Genomic DNA, 16,492 nt, shown 5'->3' on the forward strand with positions numbered 1-16,492 from the left:
AAGGAGTCGTTGCGGTCGGCCCTGTACCTACGCTGTCGCCCTCGTTTCCGGCTTTTTCCCCTTTTTTTTTTTTCGAGAAACGCCACCCAGTGACCGAGTGCTACGCAAATGAAATTTTAAGGGGACCTTTCGGGGGTTAGAACGCTAAAAGAGTCGCTTTTTTCCATTAACTATTTTCGTCCGTGCACACTACGGGATACCATGAATCTTTTTTCGTCGACGAAACTTTATTTTATTACTAAGATTGGAATCCCACAGTCCCTGATCAGCCCTCCAAATATATTTGATTTAAACGACGTTTGCTCCTAACAGATTGTACAGTTCCTCAAAGATTGAGCACCAGGAAGGGTCAAAGGTGGTCCAGGTTGATAGGTTGTCGGTGTTTCGTTTACCGTTTCGACGCGTTGCGACAACCATCGCCCTCAGTTTCCGCAAACGTTGATTACGCGCTCGGCGGGCGGAATTTAATTCGGTTTATGGATTCGATGAATCAATTTCATTAATGCGAAAATTACTGGGTGCAACGGCGTGTCGTGCTCGGTTGATAACCAATAATTACATTTCTGCTTACGAGCGTCGAGTTAACCGCAATTCGGGTACGCACGTCCCTGCAATTCGTTGCAAAATCTGACGGGGATTCCTCGCGACGGTCGTGTTTTTTGAGAATCCGGATACACGGCGTCTGCTTCGTTCCTGTTCCGGCCGCTATTCCCAAACCGTTTCTATCTCGACCCATAAATCGAACTGGTATCCAGTGAACGTCAATATATTGTCAGATTATATGGTTTTTTTTTGCGATCCTATCGCGTCTAATGCCCTTAAAATAATCCCGGTGATCTCTACTCACGCGATATCCCCTGTTAATAGAGTCATCGATCGTTGGATGACATTTCCGAGGGTGGTGGGCGGAAGCGAGGATGAGATAACCGATCGGCTGTTTCTTTTTTCCGACACTTTGCCTCGATACTTTCCGGAAGGATTACCCTGGTCCGGGATCCCACGGAGCCTCCGCGGTGCATCTAAAATTTATCGAATTCCTATACTTGACAAGATTATATTAGACTGGGGTGAAAAGTACAAAACTTCGTAAATACAAGTACTTGAAACGATCGTCGCAAGCTCGAGGCTTCGATTGTCACCGCGTTGATATCGATGCACGTGAAACAATATTAATATAGGAAATAAATCCATTTGGGCGAAAGTTAGGAACCCCTTTTTTCAATGGTTGGAAAATGGTTATTTGCAGCAGGGGGGAACGACGATAGGCCCCGCGGGTACGCTGGTGGACACGGAGGGAATTTCACGATCGACAGTTTTCACGGCGAGCGAGCAAACAATTTCACGGGCGCGGGAGGAAACGCTCGCGTCGGCGGTTCGCGGCCGCGTGTACCTCGTTTATTCATGAACTGTTTACGGCGCGGATTAACTCGCATTATTTCGTACAGGGTACGGAGCGTGGCCGGGGAGCGAGAGAGGATGAGTTACGGGCGTGTTTCTAGGCGAGTAGCGGGAAGAAACGCAAATAAAAAGGAGAATGGAAAATCTTTACGACGCGCGAGATTTACGGGGAACTTTTTGGGCGAATAAAAGTTTCCCAGTAAATCCACATCTGGCAGCGGTACCGATCGCACTGACGGTTGAATCGCGGCCCGTTCCGCAGTTAAGGCGATTTTCCGCGGAAATTTTTCGGAAGAAAACACCTACAGCGTTGATTTACCACCGGATTTCTGCGAGCGCGCAAACCCGGCCGACTCTTGCGCGGCACTCTCATCCCTACGCTTCTCGCGCCCGTGCACCGTGGAATTTCATTTCGACGGCGACGACCTCGTAACGCGACGCTGGAAAAACCTTCCCCGAATGTGGAATACAAACAGGAAAGTTTTCGGCGCTAACCCATTTCCCCGGCCCGAGAGAAATGGGGCTCTCGCGCTTCGCGACCTCTCGCCATCGAATCGTTTAGCCCTCCAATTTGGATGTTTGTTTCCTTAAGGGACCTCCATTCTCTCAAAATGGTCATAGAATTACTTTTCCGTTAATGTTATGCAAGAAACAATGATTCTTAAGCTCTGGTCCACGACGTCCAAAGGGGATGATGTTTTTGTAGACTTTTATTTAGCGAAGCTCTGGTTTCGAAAACATTGATTCAATTGTGAAAATGAAACGTGATTGTAACTAAATTGGATGGATGAAAGACGATAATGGTAGTAAACCTTCTGGATATTGTTTGAACTTTCGTAACGTCTGAAATTATTGCAGCGAATGGTCCATTTTATTGATCTAGGGAAGTGATGCCAAAATCGTGCCAACGAAGATAGTTACGTGGGTAGTATGACGAGCTAGATGCATGTCGCATAATGTAGGTGATAACTTGTTAAACACGAGTTCGTAAATCGTTGGTGGCACGCTTTAAAAAACTCCCGGAGAAATATGGATTTAATCTTTATAATAATCGTAGTACGTGCATAAAATAAGTAATATTCGTGTTCTCTGTTATACTTGGCTGAGACAACAGCGGAATGCCAAAATTATTCAACGTTGAAGCACCATTTTTAAATCAGTTTTTTCTGAAAAAACCAGCTGTGCTGTGATCCATCCATATTAATACAGATTGAAAATCAAAGGGCATCAATATTTATATATCGCGAGTTTGCTCGAACAGAGCGAATAATTGTTAATCAGGAATATTGAAATGAAAAGCCCTGTTGGTCGCGGAAGGAATATTGCGAAACATCAAAGCGTAAAAGGCTCATCTGTACGGCGACAAAGTACGTCGGTTCTTTAATCCTTCCCGGAGGATCCCGAGGATCGACGGTCCTGCCGTTGCGTCACACATCGTTCCAAGATCGAACAGACCACATGACCGTCCATCCCCTTCCACGAGCGTCCCCCGAAGTCCGCAAATGCACCTTTACGCCCGCTCTTCTGTTCTCAAACCATGAGAGCCCCTGTGGATGACGTCACCCGGCGCATGATTGGCCGAGCTAACGATCACGTGACCACTCGCTTGGCCAGTGTCTGGGGGGTTGTAGAGCGACTAAGGGAGAGGGTGGCAGCGCGAGCGAGACCGAGGGACGAACAGAGAGAACGAAAGTGGGGGAGAAAGAGAGGGTATATCGAGTCTGGTGGAAAAAAAAAGAAGTCAGTTGCCGCGAACGAGCGAGAGAGAGACGGAACGATCGAGTCGAGGGGGGTAGGAAAGAAGAGCGCGCAAAGAGGACGAAGAAAACGGACGTGGTTCGGAAGAAAAAGAGGGGGATGAATAAGTCGCTGGTGGGGGATGATATTCCGCGCGAGAAAAAGACCGAGAGGAGCGTATATATGTATATGTATAGACGCATGGATATAGAGGTTGTGGAGCGAGAATAGTGGGGGAAACGCGGGATGCAAGAGGGTGAAAGAGAATGGTTGGAAGGGGGTTGGTGATGGAGGGGGTAGCCGCGAGTCTCGCCAGTCACTGCGACGACCGCGACGCCCCAACGTCTCGGGGTACCATTTGTCCGCTACTGACCTTAAAAATCGTCGTAATCTTCGTCGACATCTACTTTTGCCAATCTCGGTCCGATATAAAAAGCTAAGAGAAAACGAAGAGCTCCATTCTACGGGCTTCGGGCTGTTTTCACGAACGCGAATAAAATGCGACGGACGGACTCGTGGTAGGCGCGAATCCGGTTAACTGTGCCGAGAAAGAACTCGAAACTCGCTCGTTATCGCCGGTTTTATCGTCCCACGGATATACACGGTGATGTGCTAGAATACTCGTCCTCGACTTCGCCTCTTTTTTTCCCATTTCCGTTTCGTCGCGGCGAGGAATTCCCCGGTAACGTCTTTATCTTCTCGCGGAGAGTCTATCACCTCGCGCGAAAAATGAGCTAACCTCGCGAGAGGGTGGAAAGCACCGAATTCGTCGCGCACGAGTCTCGCTTCGGGAACCAGTGGGGCTATCGGAGGACATTTTTATAGTTGTGTAAAACGACCACGATGGTTCTCCACGGAGTGAATCGTAAGTTATGTGTCCCCTATCGTCCTCGACTTAAGCATATTCCGTGAGTTTTTCACCACCGTGTCGCCGAGCACGCATCATCGCCGCGTATATACCAAAGCTGGCTGCATATTTTACGGACACAGAGTCTCGCGGCATCCGGATGGTTTAAAGGTCACCGAATATGCTTATTGTTCCTTCCTTCCGCGTTCATGTATTCGCGTACGATTAGCGGCGCCATAGACTCCCTTAACGATTAGATAGAGCACCCTAATTGATCGACAAATCTCTACGTGTTTGCATCGTGTGAATGTACCCTAGCTAATGAACCTCTGTCAACTAGTCACGGTGGTTCTCGTTTAACATTCTGACTGTATCTGGAACCGTAAATATGAAACGTCCGGAAAGCTGAGATTTGTTAACGATATTTTTTACTGTCTTTTTTATGCATCGTCGCCCTCGCGATGTATAATATATTTCTAATTTTAACGATTGTTTCGAATCAACGTGTTAAGCACGAACGCGAGCACTAGACGGAATTTTTGGCGCGGATAACGACGATTTTCCTGATTTTTCCGAGACTCGTCGATTCGGTGATTGCGCGAAATCGAACTAATAGGTCTCGTTTGTACGCACACGCGCGCTATTTTCCGTCGAGGGTTCTTTCCCCCGAGCATGGCCCTCGAGGTCTTCGTCACGTATTTCCGCATGTGTGTCGACCCTGACCAGGCGCACGTACGAAAAATGGACGCGTTTCGTCGCGTGACCGGGGGGCACGCCTCGTTACTCGTTGCACGCGTTCGATCACGCGAGATCGGAACGACGTGACGGAACCCGACGGGCCAGATTCGCCTAACGAATGACGAAACCGACGAAATCGCGACCCGTTCGATCCGTACGTGCCACCCGACGCAGCCTCGTTAAAAATGCATGGCCGAGGGACAACCATCGGATCATCGACTCCGCTATCTTCGCGACGAGAATATTTTTCACGCCTGATCGTGGCAATTCCTCCTCTCGCGTTCAGCTCCGGCTCGTTGGATTTCAAAGACACCGTTAAAAATACTCGACGCGTTTCCTGTCCCCGCGATCGATCAAGGGGGTAGTTTGGTCTAGAACTTTGAGCATATCGATTTCTGTTTTTTTTTACATTTTCTTGAAATACTAGGGAACAGTTTTAAAATAGGGGTAGGAAGTTAACCGGTGCCAGCCGGGGATTGTTTGTAATAACATTTTCGACGTGGGGGTTGGATATTCCAGATAATAATCAAAATTTAAAGAAAAATGGGTTTGACGTTTTGCGTGACCCATATCGTTTCCTAATGAACAACTCGACATATTACTAACGAAACACACAGGATTTTTCTTTCACTTTGTAGTACCCCGGAATTTCTAATGGTAAACGCAGTAACGAGTTTATTCCATGTACCTCTGTAACTGTTATTCATTGCATACCTGGAAAGAAAGCGTATATTCGTCGATTTCACAACCATTTAATTAATAAATGAACTTGTACAAGTATCATGCAAGAGATAACATTTTCACGGAACATTGGCGAAAGATCGATCTCTTAAAACCAATGGAGGGAACTCGATTTCTTTTTAACTTCCTAGATTTATATTCTCCCTTAACAAGTAACTTTCTTTCCAAGAATACGCGAACAACGGTACGGTTTGACCAGCACGCGATTCTACGATCGACTACATCACTTTTTCACGACTATCGATCTCGACTCTGTGGCCAGAGAACACTTTTTATCCGTTACTCGCTCGATCATTACTTTGATCAAACTTTGTACCCGAGGTATACATCTTCTCAGACCTAGAGAATTCCATAAAGTTAGCTGAAAATACAAGCTACGTAACGTCCCAAAATTCTTGTAGGAGGGGCGACGCCGCGGGCGAAATGTGGTACGTAAATAAATCGTTGCACGTTGGTATTTCTCGTTATCTGTTACTCGAATAAAATTCTGCCCGCCTCCGCCGCGAAGGAAACTGAAAAATGATGGACCGGGGGAACGTAAACCTTGGCGACGATTCTTTTTTCCTCGAGCGGGAGAAGCTCGTGGCGTCGAGAAGCGCGAAAGTGGCGAACGATGGCACTTTATGGTGGGCAATTATCGACGGGGACGGGCCGAGGATGTCTGGAAAACGAATTTCCCCGGCTCGTAAAACTCGGCGCACGCCGAACCGGTGCCCCGGCGTACCGAGGCGCCACGGTGCATTAGCTAATTGTTGCATCGATATCGAATCGATTCGCGCAATTCGTTCGTCACTTCCGACCCTTCGTCATCGAGCCCCGACCTCCCCTCCGGTTTCCGCCACCTAGCGCCTGGGGGGATAAATTTTTCACCGGAATAATTCAACGTAACGAACGTCGATATCGCAGTTGGCTAGTTGCTATCTTTGTGCAATTGTTCCAGCATTAATGGGCAATGCTCGGAAATGGCCATTTTTGGTACTCGTCGGGTATGAAAATTTATTGCCTAAAATGCACGTGTACGCGCCACCGGAATTAGAAACCAATAGGCCATTTAATCACCGCGCGGTGGGAGATAAATAGTAAAAATTGCTCGGAAGTAAATTATGAGGATAAACGTGACTGAAAACGGCTGGGTGTTGATATTCCTTTTAAAAGTAATTATTATCGCATATGCGGATATATTTTCGATTTACAGTGAATGAAAATGTACGTATACGGTAGTCGAATTGATTACAAATATGGTAAAATATACGTTTTCGAGCGTCAACAACGAAAATCGTGAAACTCGTTAAAAGCTTTGGCGAATTGTACGATTTCGACTGGTATTGAAGACTTGATTTCTAACAAAAATTGCTGTTTCCTGTGCATTGATCGAGGACCCTGTACATCGGCTAATTACCACCGACGTGACTAATCTGTTCGTCATTTCCGTTCGCCGTACCATTCACTCCGAGCCGTTCTCTGACCGGAAATTGGCGCAAGTAAATTTGCCTCGGTAGATAGCGATCGAGCAATTGACGCATCCGTATCGATCCTGGACACTTAGAAACCTTGTTACGACCATAGAAACATCCGAGATGCGATTACAGGAACAATAATACGTTCCGTTCGCGGCGGGGATCGTTAAAGAAAAAGGAGACAATAATGCGTTCCAGTCGCTGTCACTTGCAGTATGCTAGTACCGTTTCGGTCGCACCCAGGCTTCAGATTATTACCGTGACGTCTATTATTACACATATTAGAGCAATACGGTCGATGGCTACTCTTAAACCTAACTTTTTATCGAAATTAACGCTCGACTAAATTTTTTTATCAAACGATCGTCTCCGATATCTTCTTTTCTTGTAGAAAAATTGGGTCATATTCTGGGCGAACGAATAAATAACAAATATTCTAGTATAGTGGAAGCATTCCCGGGAGAAGCATCGTTTGCGCTTCGCGTGCATGCCAAATTGAGTTTCATCTGGAACACAGTCGTGTAACGTGACTGGGTAGATTATCTCGATTCCAAGCTGCAATATGCGTTACGAAATAATGCAGTCTATAGGATAAAGGGCTTCGCGATCTACGCTCGAACGAAAATGTCCCCGCGTGCCTTACGTTCTATTCCAACTCTTGCAACATTTTCTCCCGTAGAATGTCAATTTGTATACAAAAAAGGAGGTCGTTAACCCAAGCTGCGACTGCACTGCTTGATAATTATGATAATAGGGAGACACGGGTATATCGGTTTTATCTAGAGAAAGCTGAATGGAAATGATAGGCCGTTAGGGAATTGCAGGCAAAAGGAGGTTCGGTGACTTTTTCGACCGAGTGTACATATTATAACGAGGTTTCTCGTCGTTTGAGGTCTGAACTCTATGAAATATTGATAGGACAGCGGCATTCGACGCATCGAGCTCCTGAGCGACAGGATGTTCGACGGTTTAAAGGACGCCCGTTTAAAATTGCACGAGCGCGCCGGGTATTTGTCGTAAATTTCATCCGACGGTCGAGTCACGTACATACGATGGTTCTCTTTGTTAAAAAGCTCCCCGCCCGAACGAGCCGGGGCCAACGTCTCGGAAAGCTATCCCGGTGGCTCCTTATAAAACACAATTACGAGTCTTAACCAAGTTTCGACGCACTTAATTACTCGAAAGTTAGGACGGGTACCTTGTTTCTGCTTGCCTTGTCCCCTTCCATTCTCTCCATCCGCCATGACATCGCCGTTCCAACGGTGGTTTGGGGCTCTTCACGGGCGACACAGAGTATAATAATGAGGATGAGAGGCGCCTCTGACGTACTCCGCACCATCAACTATGCCTATCAAGGCGAAGACGTCGCTCCACCCCCGCCACCGCCGCCATCCCGACTAAGAGGCCACGGTATTAATAATATTTGCGAAAGTTTAGACGTCTAGAACGTATCGTTAATTAGCTTCTGCCGTCCCCAAGAAAAAACTTATTAACCACGGCTGATTTCAGAAAAGGAAAGTAATTTGCCTTCGTTGGGTGTTTAAGACTCTGTTCTGATGTGTGTCTCAAAATAATTTAAAAAGCTAATCTCCTGTTTCAAACTTTTCGCTTTTCATAATTTTCAATTTAGGCCAGTAGATTACCTAAGCGTGTCCTACTTACAATTATAGTTTTGGTCACTAGTAGAACCGGGACGAAACGCTATCATCGTTGAAACTTACGCCACGGAAAGACCAATAATTGTGCAAAGTCTTCTAAAATTAACCGCATCGATCCTAACAGAGCGAATGAAATATGCTTCGTTAATATTGATAATTTAATCACCGAGAGTTGGTATCAAAGTTCTGCCGGGCGGCTAGCATTTTTCGTTATTAATCTCGTTCCGTCTATAATTATAACAAATGGGAATAATTTATATCGCGAATGTCCGATCATCTCGAAACTTCCTCCGGCGTACAAATTTTAATAGGTCAACTTTTACATAATTATTCATGAAAGTGCACAGGTACTAGTGAACGAGGCAGGTTTATCTGCCCTATATTCGTTAGTCGAGCGCCGTCTGAATATTCTCGACGGGTGTTCCTTATAAACAACGCGCCAAATCCTTCGTTACATAATTTGCCCCATCGAGAGCATCCTGCAAATAATCCCCGGGAAGTTTACCCAAGAAATTTTCCGGGATTTACGTACGATGTTTTTTACGAAGACAGCAACTCTGTAGATTCAGCAACTTATTAGTTGGCTCAGACATTAATTAACGCATGAATATTCAGTGGATTGCCCTTATCCGACCCCGTTGTAAGCGCGTTAACTTGCTCGGTATTCGACAACTAACCCGAGACTCGGATTTTCGGTAAAAAAAAAAGATGAACGAACAGTATAAGTTTAAAAAACTTCGAAATATATTCGATCACTTCGATTCGATCGAGCGTGCGGAAGCTTTCGAGACGCGTACGCGGTCCGTCCGTTGTTTTTGCGCAAATATCATTAATCCTGCGAGCGTCGGGATCTAAATCTGCCGGCTGAGCCAACACCGCCCCCGAAACCGAGACTTGGCGGTTTGCTGGGGGGCGCGCGAGCCACGAGAACTCGTGGAGAACAACCGTCGACCGCGAACCGAAATTTCTCTATCTCGTCGCGGGGGTGAGAACGGATATGAACGCGAGAGAGCCGGCCCCGAGGGCTCGGTGTTTCCGTCTCGTCAGGAACGTCTTCGGGCCTCGACCCTAAATTTCCGCGTTCTCGTAAATCGTCCGAACCGGCTCGAAGCATCGCGCCGCGACGCGTCTGCGATACCTCCGTTGAAATACGACCGTGGATGCATGCATGCATCAGACACGTTGCGACGCCTCGGAGGTTTGTTACGAAGCCTCGTTCGGTCGCACGCAACGCGCATTCCGTTATGGAAGGCGAACGGAATCCTCGCGATGCATTCGCGATTACCCGCGTGCGATCCGTCTCTCGCCCTTTATCGGAGAACACCGTAAACGTTGCTGGTTTTTGCTCGTTTTGCTTTTAATTAGCTTCTTCATCACCGCCGCTGGACGATGAATATCGCGTGGTTCGATCGAAATCGGCGCGGCGAAACCTTGTACTTTGTCGAATAAAATTTGCTCGACCCCGTACGACGGAAAGTCAATAGCAGAAGCCGTGAGCCCCGAGACTCGTTCGTTTTGTTCTCGTCGTAAGTAGACACTCTCCCGGACAATGGATCCGCGTTTTTAGGCGTCTTAAGACTCACTCAGACAATCGGCTTTTCGTGGCAACGAAGGCAGACGTCTAAGCATTATGGTCCAAGAGTCGTCGATGAGGTACGCGCGTTTCCATACAGGGCCCTTTCCGATGGAAGGTTGGTCCTCGACCAAACTCTCGTCCAAGGGAAATCGATAGTCTGAGTGAGCCCTTAGCCTTTAGGTTTACGACCCGACGGTCCTCGTAAGGCGCGAGGGATCAGCATTTCGACACCCTGTTGTCCTCTCCTTCGAGATGCGTCTGGTTTAGGATGGATTGACCCAGAAAATCACTACGCCTCAAAGATCATAACGGGATGCATCATAATTTTCCACTTGCCCCTCCTGATATTGATAATTGTTCTCCGACACCCTCGTTTCGTTTCGTTTTAAAGGGGTCGAGGCACCCCGTCGACTACGTTTCGCGTAAATGTTCGCGTAACTCGGAGATGTTTCCGCGGCGTGTTTACGGTAGCTAACGATATTTACCTCGATGGGAATGCGCCGGATGGATTAATCCGCGTTAAATTCGACTAAAGCACGGGGATTACGTGGCGCGAATGCGGGCAACCGTCGCGCATGATTGAACGGTTCCGCGGCGTTATTGCGCACGTCTCGCGGATGTATACGTATGCAGGTTGCATCGCGTAACGCGAAATGAACGAGTTCCTTGAGGCGCATCCGCGATGAGCAGTTCCATCCTTGCTCCTCTGTTCCGTGTTCCCGGGATTAATATACTTTCGCCGCGCTATTCCGCAAGATAAGGGGCTCCACTGTATATTCTCCCGTCTTCGCGAACCTCCTATATCCTATACGCGGCGTACACCCCCGTAATACATAGTATCGAGATTAACGCGGGTCTGAAATTACGTTTCGAAATTACCTTCCGAAATCTTCTTCGCGGAGCCGTTCCTCGAGGTCACCGGAAACAGAAAGAGAAACATCGAGGACCGTAGAAATCGAGAGGCGCGGGTAGTTCATTAACCCCTTGGCGTACAATATCTAGTCAGACTCCGGGACATACGTATATTCTACTCTTTAACCCCTTCCCGTTCTTTGACGAGTCTGACTCGTGATGAAGATTTTGGCTCAAAAGTCGAACTAAATGCCACTGGAAGGGGCTAAAAGAATGGCGAACATTTGCTCGACAAGACAGTGAAGTATTGGTCATTTTGATCGCTTGAAACGACTCCTAAGCGCGGGAGGATCGAGGCGCGAAGGGGTTGGTTCGAAAGAACGACGCCTGGCGCGTCGCGATATCCGCGGAACGATGGCTCGACGAACGGCCAGGCGTTTTCCATTTGCAATATCCGCCGGGACAAACAAAAATCTAATACATATTTGTTCGACGTGGCTGCGGCCCGCATAACTGGCTACGAGGGGGTAGAAATGGAAAGACAGAGGGGCGCGCGACGGCCCCACTCGAAGAGAGGTCGGGGGTGGCAGCTTCTGGAGCCACCAGTCGAACACGCAGCCGTACGAGCCAGCGCGACGACATTATCGGTTTCGCATCAACCCTAGTTTACTCCGGTTGCATGTGTCGGTCCTTTGCTCTTCACCCTCTCTGCGGCCCCACCCTCCTGCGCCTGCTTACACGTGTATCAGCCTGGGTAGTGCGCGCGTACACGCCAATAAAGGCGGCTTTCGATCGTCGGCGTCTTCGGCGTCGTTGCTAAAATCACCGCGTCGTAATGCTGGTTCCTCGCGCGTGCAACGCAACATCCGTCGTTCTATCCCTTTGCGATCAAAAATTAAATTATCCAGAAAAGCTCGTCTTTACGGGATATATTCGCTGAAGGGCTTCTTTTCGAGAACTCGAAGGAAAATTCTGAAAGTATATTCACGCCTTAAACATTATTACTTTTCACGGAAGCAAAATGATGAGTAACGAGACACCTTAAATCTGCCATAAAACAAAGGTCGACGTCACAGATAATTCAAGGCATGCTTCGAATGGATTTCGAGGACAACTTGATGCGTTTTGCTTGTAGACGCAAACGAGTTAACGGGTAAGACGAGCAGTTTCGTTGCATTGCCAATTGGCGAATAAACGTCCGCGTCGGGTATCGTTTCGACAGAAATTGGGTATTTGCAGTTTGTTACGCGTGTCATTGCTCCATTTCCGACACTATTCGCGACACGGTGACGGTACGTAGGAACGTGTAAAGCCGCTATAACGTCACAAACGGCCATTCGACCGCCGAAAGGAGATTTTGCGCAAACAGAGGAACCAGCCGCGAGACAGGGTTGTTGCGTTTGACGCGCGATCCCCGCGGGCCGGGGGAAAACGTTGTCGTTCGCGCGAGTTACGCCTTTACGATTCCCCGTTTCGCCCCTTGATACGACCCGCCCTCGAAAGCCGAAGGGCTACTTATTCAATATTGTATACGGTCGAGCGTGTTTGCGCGCGCGAATTATATCCCGCTTTTCATGGCGCGATAAAACACGGCGCGAGCTGCTCGAGAATCGCTGGCTCGCACAGGGTGAAAGGGATGTCTTTATCCGATACGTCGGCTTATCTTGGTCCCCTGTGATTCTGCGTGGGCGAGCAAGGTGAGGGTTACGGGGTTCCGACCTTCGCTGACGTCGGACGTAAATAAAGCCGACCATCTTTGCAGCCGTCTCGCGGGGTCAAAGGATTATTATTAGGAGGGATGCTCGGGGTCCCCGCGATCTGGACAGACATATTTTTAGACGTTTCGGAAGAGTCGAGTCTTTTACGGATGACCTCTGCATCGGATGCGGTCGACGAGATAAATTTACGTATGCTCGTTTAACCCTTAACCCTCTGGAGGTCGCGATGTATCGGACATGTACGGTCCGATATCTTTTTATAAATATTTTTGACGGGTCGTGGGTGTCGATACACGCGATGAATATATCTAATGACGTTTGTCTTTGTTTCTACGTGCAACGAAACGTGCTAGCGAATTGAGCCAACTCGATACGAACGATGGAGCTCCATTCTGACTGTTCATAGATCGTTGCACCGTCATGTTTGTCACTGTTGCGCGACGTAAATGGAAAGATAAACCCAGTTAGTTCACCGCTTAATGCGTTAAATAGAAACATCGTAGAGTTTGTTGACAAAGAGTAGCCGTTATATTATACGGTAAATTTCTCTGTGTTCGTCGCTGAAATACGCGCGACCATGCAATTGGGAAAAGTTATATCTCGAATTTGGTGTCGGCTAAAATGCAATTCCAGAGGACTTTGAATGGTATGGTAATGCCTATTTTTTACGACTTTCGTCTAATAAAAATATCGACTTCTTCCTTCGCGAGTTCGAACAATGTTGTGAAATTTGTATGTAAAATAATGCAAAAACAGCAGAGGGAGTTCTGTAAAGTAGGTCCAGGTGCATTCGAGCGCGTGGAGCAATGTCATTACACGCTGTCGAGGCTCGAACAAATGTACGCCCGTAATTTGGAAAATCACCACCAAAACTTTAAATAGCGGCGCGACAGTTATTCAAATTGCCGTTTATATTGCAACCTGCATATTTAACAAGGTCTCAACGTTATTACCCAGCGAGAGGATTTACGCGTGTTTGTACAGCGACGTCATCTCTCTCGTACTTCAACGTGGGTAATTTTATCCTATACTTTCTCATCGTTAATTTACAATCGCACCGACCATGAATTGCCGACTAACCGCTCGATCGGATCGAACAGCGCACTTCCGAGTTCCAAGCGCTTTTTCCCCGTTTTCAACTTTCCCGGACGAAAACCTCGAACGCGTCCGAGAGGTTCTACAGGTTCAGTGCCTGTAAATCCAACAGGCTCTCGAAACATTTCCGACAAGCCGCGAGAGTGTCGTAATATTTGACATAAAAGTGGCATAATTCCATCGTTGGCTGGCGAAACAGTCGGAGGATCTCCAGACTCGGGTGAAATTTGGACCACGCGAGAAGACGAGCGCGGGGAGAGAGAAAAAAAAAATAAACGGCGAAACTCTCGAGTCGAGTATCTCCGGCGAGTAACTCGACGGTTATTTACGACCGTGTCGGGAGGATAATTTCCATCGATGGAAAACGAACAATCTCTGGAGAGGAATCGGTACGAAAACACCGTTCACGGTCGGTCGAGTCGATTTCCCGATGAGAAGTTCTTCGATTAACGAGACAAATTGGCTAAATGAAAGGGGCTTTGTCCCGTAACGAGCGACGGCACAATTTGCGACGGTTTATTCGGTTTTCCCAGGAATTCCAGCCACGGAAGCAAAGGAATTGTAAGGATTCCGGCGTTGAATCGGAATCTAGCGTTAACTCGGCTACGTTACATCGTCGGTGGCATCGGAGTTTGGACGGAGACACCATTTTTCGAATTAATGGACTCGCCTAAAGAGAAGAACGAAAGCCGGTTGGAGAGGAGGACGAGGCGAAGTAGACCGGGCCTCGGCTGTTCATGCATAATACATGCCACGCGCAGCAATATGTCGCCCTCGCTGGCTCCCTTGTTTTATGAATCCTTTTCGTCCCTTCAGACTCCGGCTATCTTGACTGCCTTCAAGCCTCGCCGCAGTTTTTCAGTGCCTCGGGCTAGGGGCGAGATACGTCCTTGTTTTCTTTTCAGAAGCACGATACTCGAGGTCCACTAACCTGAAACTCGTCCTCCTTCAAAATTATTTTCAATAGCTCCGTGAATTGTTGTCCCCGTAGCTCGAAAGGAACCGTAGGAACAATTTCGCTACCCTTCGCGTACGAAGCTTCCGGAAGAATGAGTCCTCCAGAAGAGACGCGGAGGACTCGACGCGGGCGGGGAACCTCTTCAAAATCATATTTAATAACCCGTGCCTCGTTATCTCTCCAATTTAATGGGTGAAACTGAGGCGAAGGTTTCGAGCAGAACATATTAACGCTCGTATTAATGTTTAAAAAGGTCGCTGCTCGCCATCGAGACTTCACCATCGAGTAATTATAAGAGAGAAAATTCGAGGAACCGAGAAAGCGTAGAGAACAGCTAAGACGCTGAAGCGACGGTGGATTCCTTCCAGAATTCTTGATTCGTTTCTACTCTCTGACCCGTTTCCCCGGCCGTTCGCCTTCTGGGAAAATTTATGGCAAATTGTTTTAACCGTCGGCGCGGTAGCACCTGGTGCACGAAATATTCCCGGACACGCCGGGGCGGAAGCAGGCGTGGTCTTGCTGGAGATTTTGCGAGAGCACAGGAACCGGGTCTCCGTTTTTGCGTCTCGACGACGAGCGCAGGAGGCGCCTTGGCCGACAAGGGGCGGTCTTCCTTTATTAGGCGACACACACCTGGTATTTTCTATCTATTAAGTCCCGGGACGGTAATGGTCGATACGGCGAAAGCTGCCGGATAATTAGAAAGGGAGAGTGTAATCCTATTAACCGGTCCGCAGAATTATTATCGTCGTAAAGTCGACGGTACGGTCCCGCGAGGCCGAGAGTCCATCGAGAACGAAAATCCCGGGGAGAAATGAGGGAAAACCTCTTTGCGCGGGGACAAATATTTTCTGTCTTGTCGGAGAAGAAAGGACCGTACGTTTCGCCACTTTATTACGAGGCTTGCGCGGAGTTTTCTACCTATTCACTTCCGTGGTCAGAGAGGTGGGTCACGGAGGACGAAGAGACGAAAGAGAGTCTGCATCCGGCTTCAAGTTTCCTCCAGCGCCGTGTCTCGAGGCTGGAAGAAAAAGAATCGGACGGTGGTGGGGGAAAATGACTGCAGCACGGGCGTTATTTCGTAATTTTGCTTGTAACAACGCCGAGAGAGTAATTATGATTCGCGTAACGTTCGCCGGAACGAGCGCTCGAATGTTTAAAATTCTGCTTCGGGCGTCAAACACGGGACGAAATTTAATTTGTCGGTTAATTTTTACAAGCATCGTCGAACGAACGTTTTCGACCTTAATAATTCGGCCCTTTTTCGCGTCGCGCGGATCGTTCGAAAAGCTTACAGGCAATTTATGAAAAATTCATTATAATCTCCGTTTGATATTTGCACGAACTAAGCAAAAACGAGCAAAAATAGATTAAAAACAGCGAGGTTAACGTTTCACCAAGTTGAGTTTACGGGCTCCGGGGCTCCGTGCGTCGGCGTCGAGTGCACCGACGGCGTTTTTAATTACATCGAAAGTGCATCGAAACGCGACGCGGAGTTCATATAACGGCCAATTGTTTCCGGAATCGAGGCGAAACTTCATTGTTGTGGAGATGCTGCTGGGACGGTCTTAGCATCGCGCGGGCATCGCGGCGGCGAAAGCATCGCCGTTTCAATTATTAAGACAAAAAGGCTGGATTCCTCGGGAGTCTGTGGAATGTAAAGCTCTGCGACCAGGCACGCCGAACGAAGAAAATTGAAACGCTCGGAGGTCCTCGA

The 16,492-nt window shown here is 47.9% G+C and overlaps 1 protein-coding gene across 7 annotated transcripts in view; it reads left to right on the top strand.

Moving 5' to 3' along the window:
* The window catches only part of LOC122397993 (protein Fe65 homolog), a 158,994-nt gene that overhangs the window by 49,421 nt on the left and 93,081 nt on the right, over positions 1-16,492 (top strand). Inside the window, exon 1 of one of the 7 annotated variants that reach the window (XM_043397552.1) lies at positions 3,510-4,000. The exons of the other annotated variants lie outside the window; for them this stretch is intronic. Coding sequence (XP_043253487.1) covers positions 3,979-4,000 — 22 coding nt within the window. The 5' untranslated portion in view covers positions 3,510-3,978. Of the gene's footprint in view, positions 1-3,509; positions 4,001-16,492 lie in introns of those variants that run through there. 7 annotated transcript variants of the gene reach the window in all.

The sequence above is a fragment of the Colletes gigas genome, unplaced genomic scaffold, assembly GCF_013123115.1.
Source record: "Colletes gigas isolate AHSC1104 unplaced genomic scaffold, ASM1312311v1 Colletes_gigas_Sc00010, whole genome shotgun sequence".
NCBI lineage: Eukaryota > Metazoa > Arthropoda > Insecta > Hymenoptera > Colletidae > Colletes > Colletes gigas.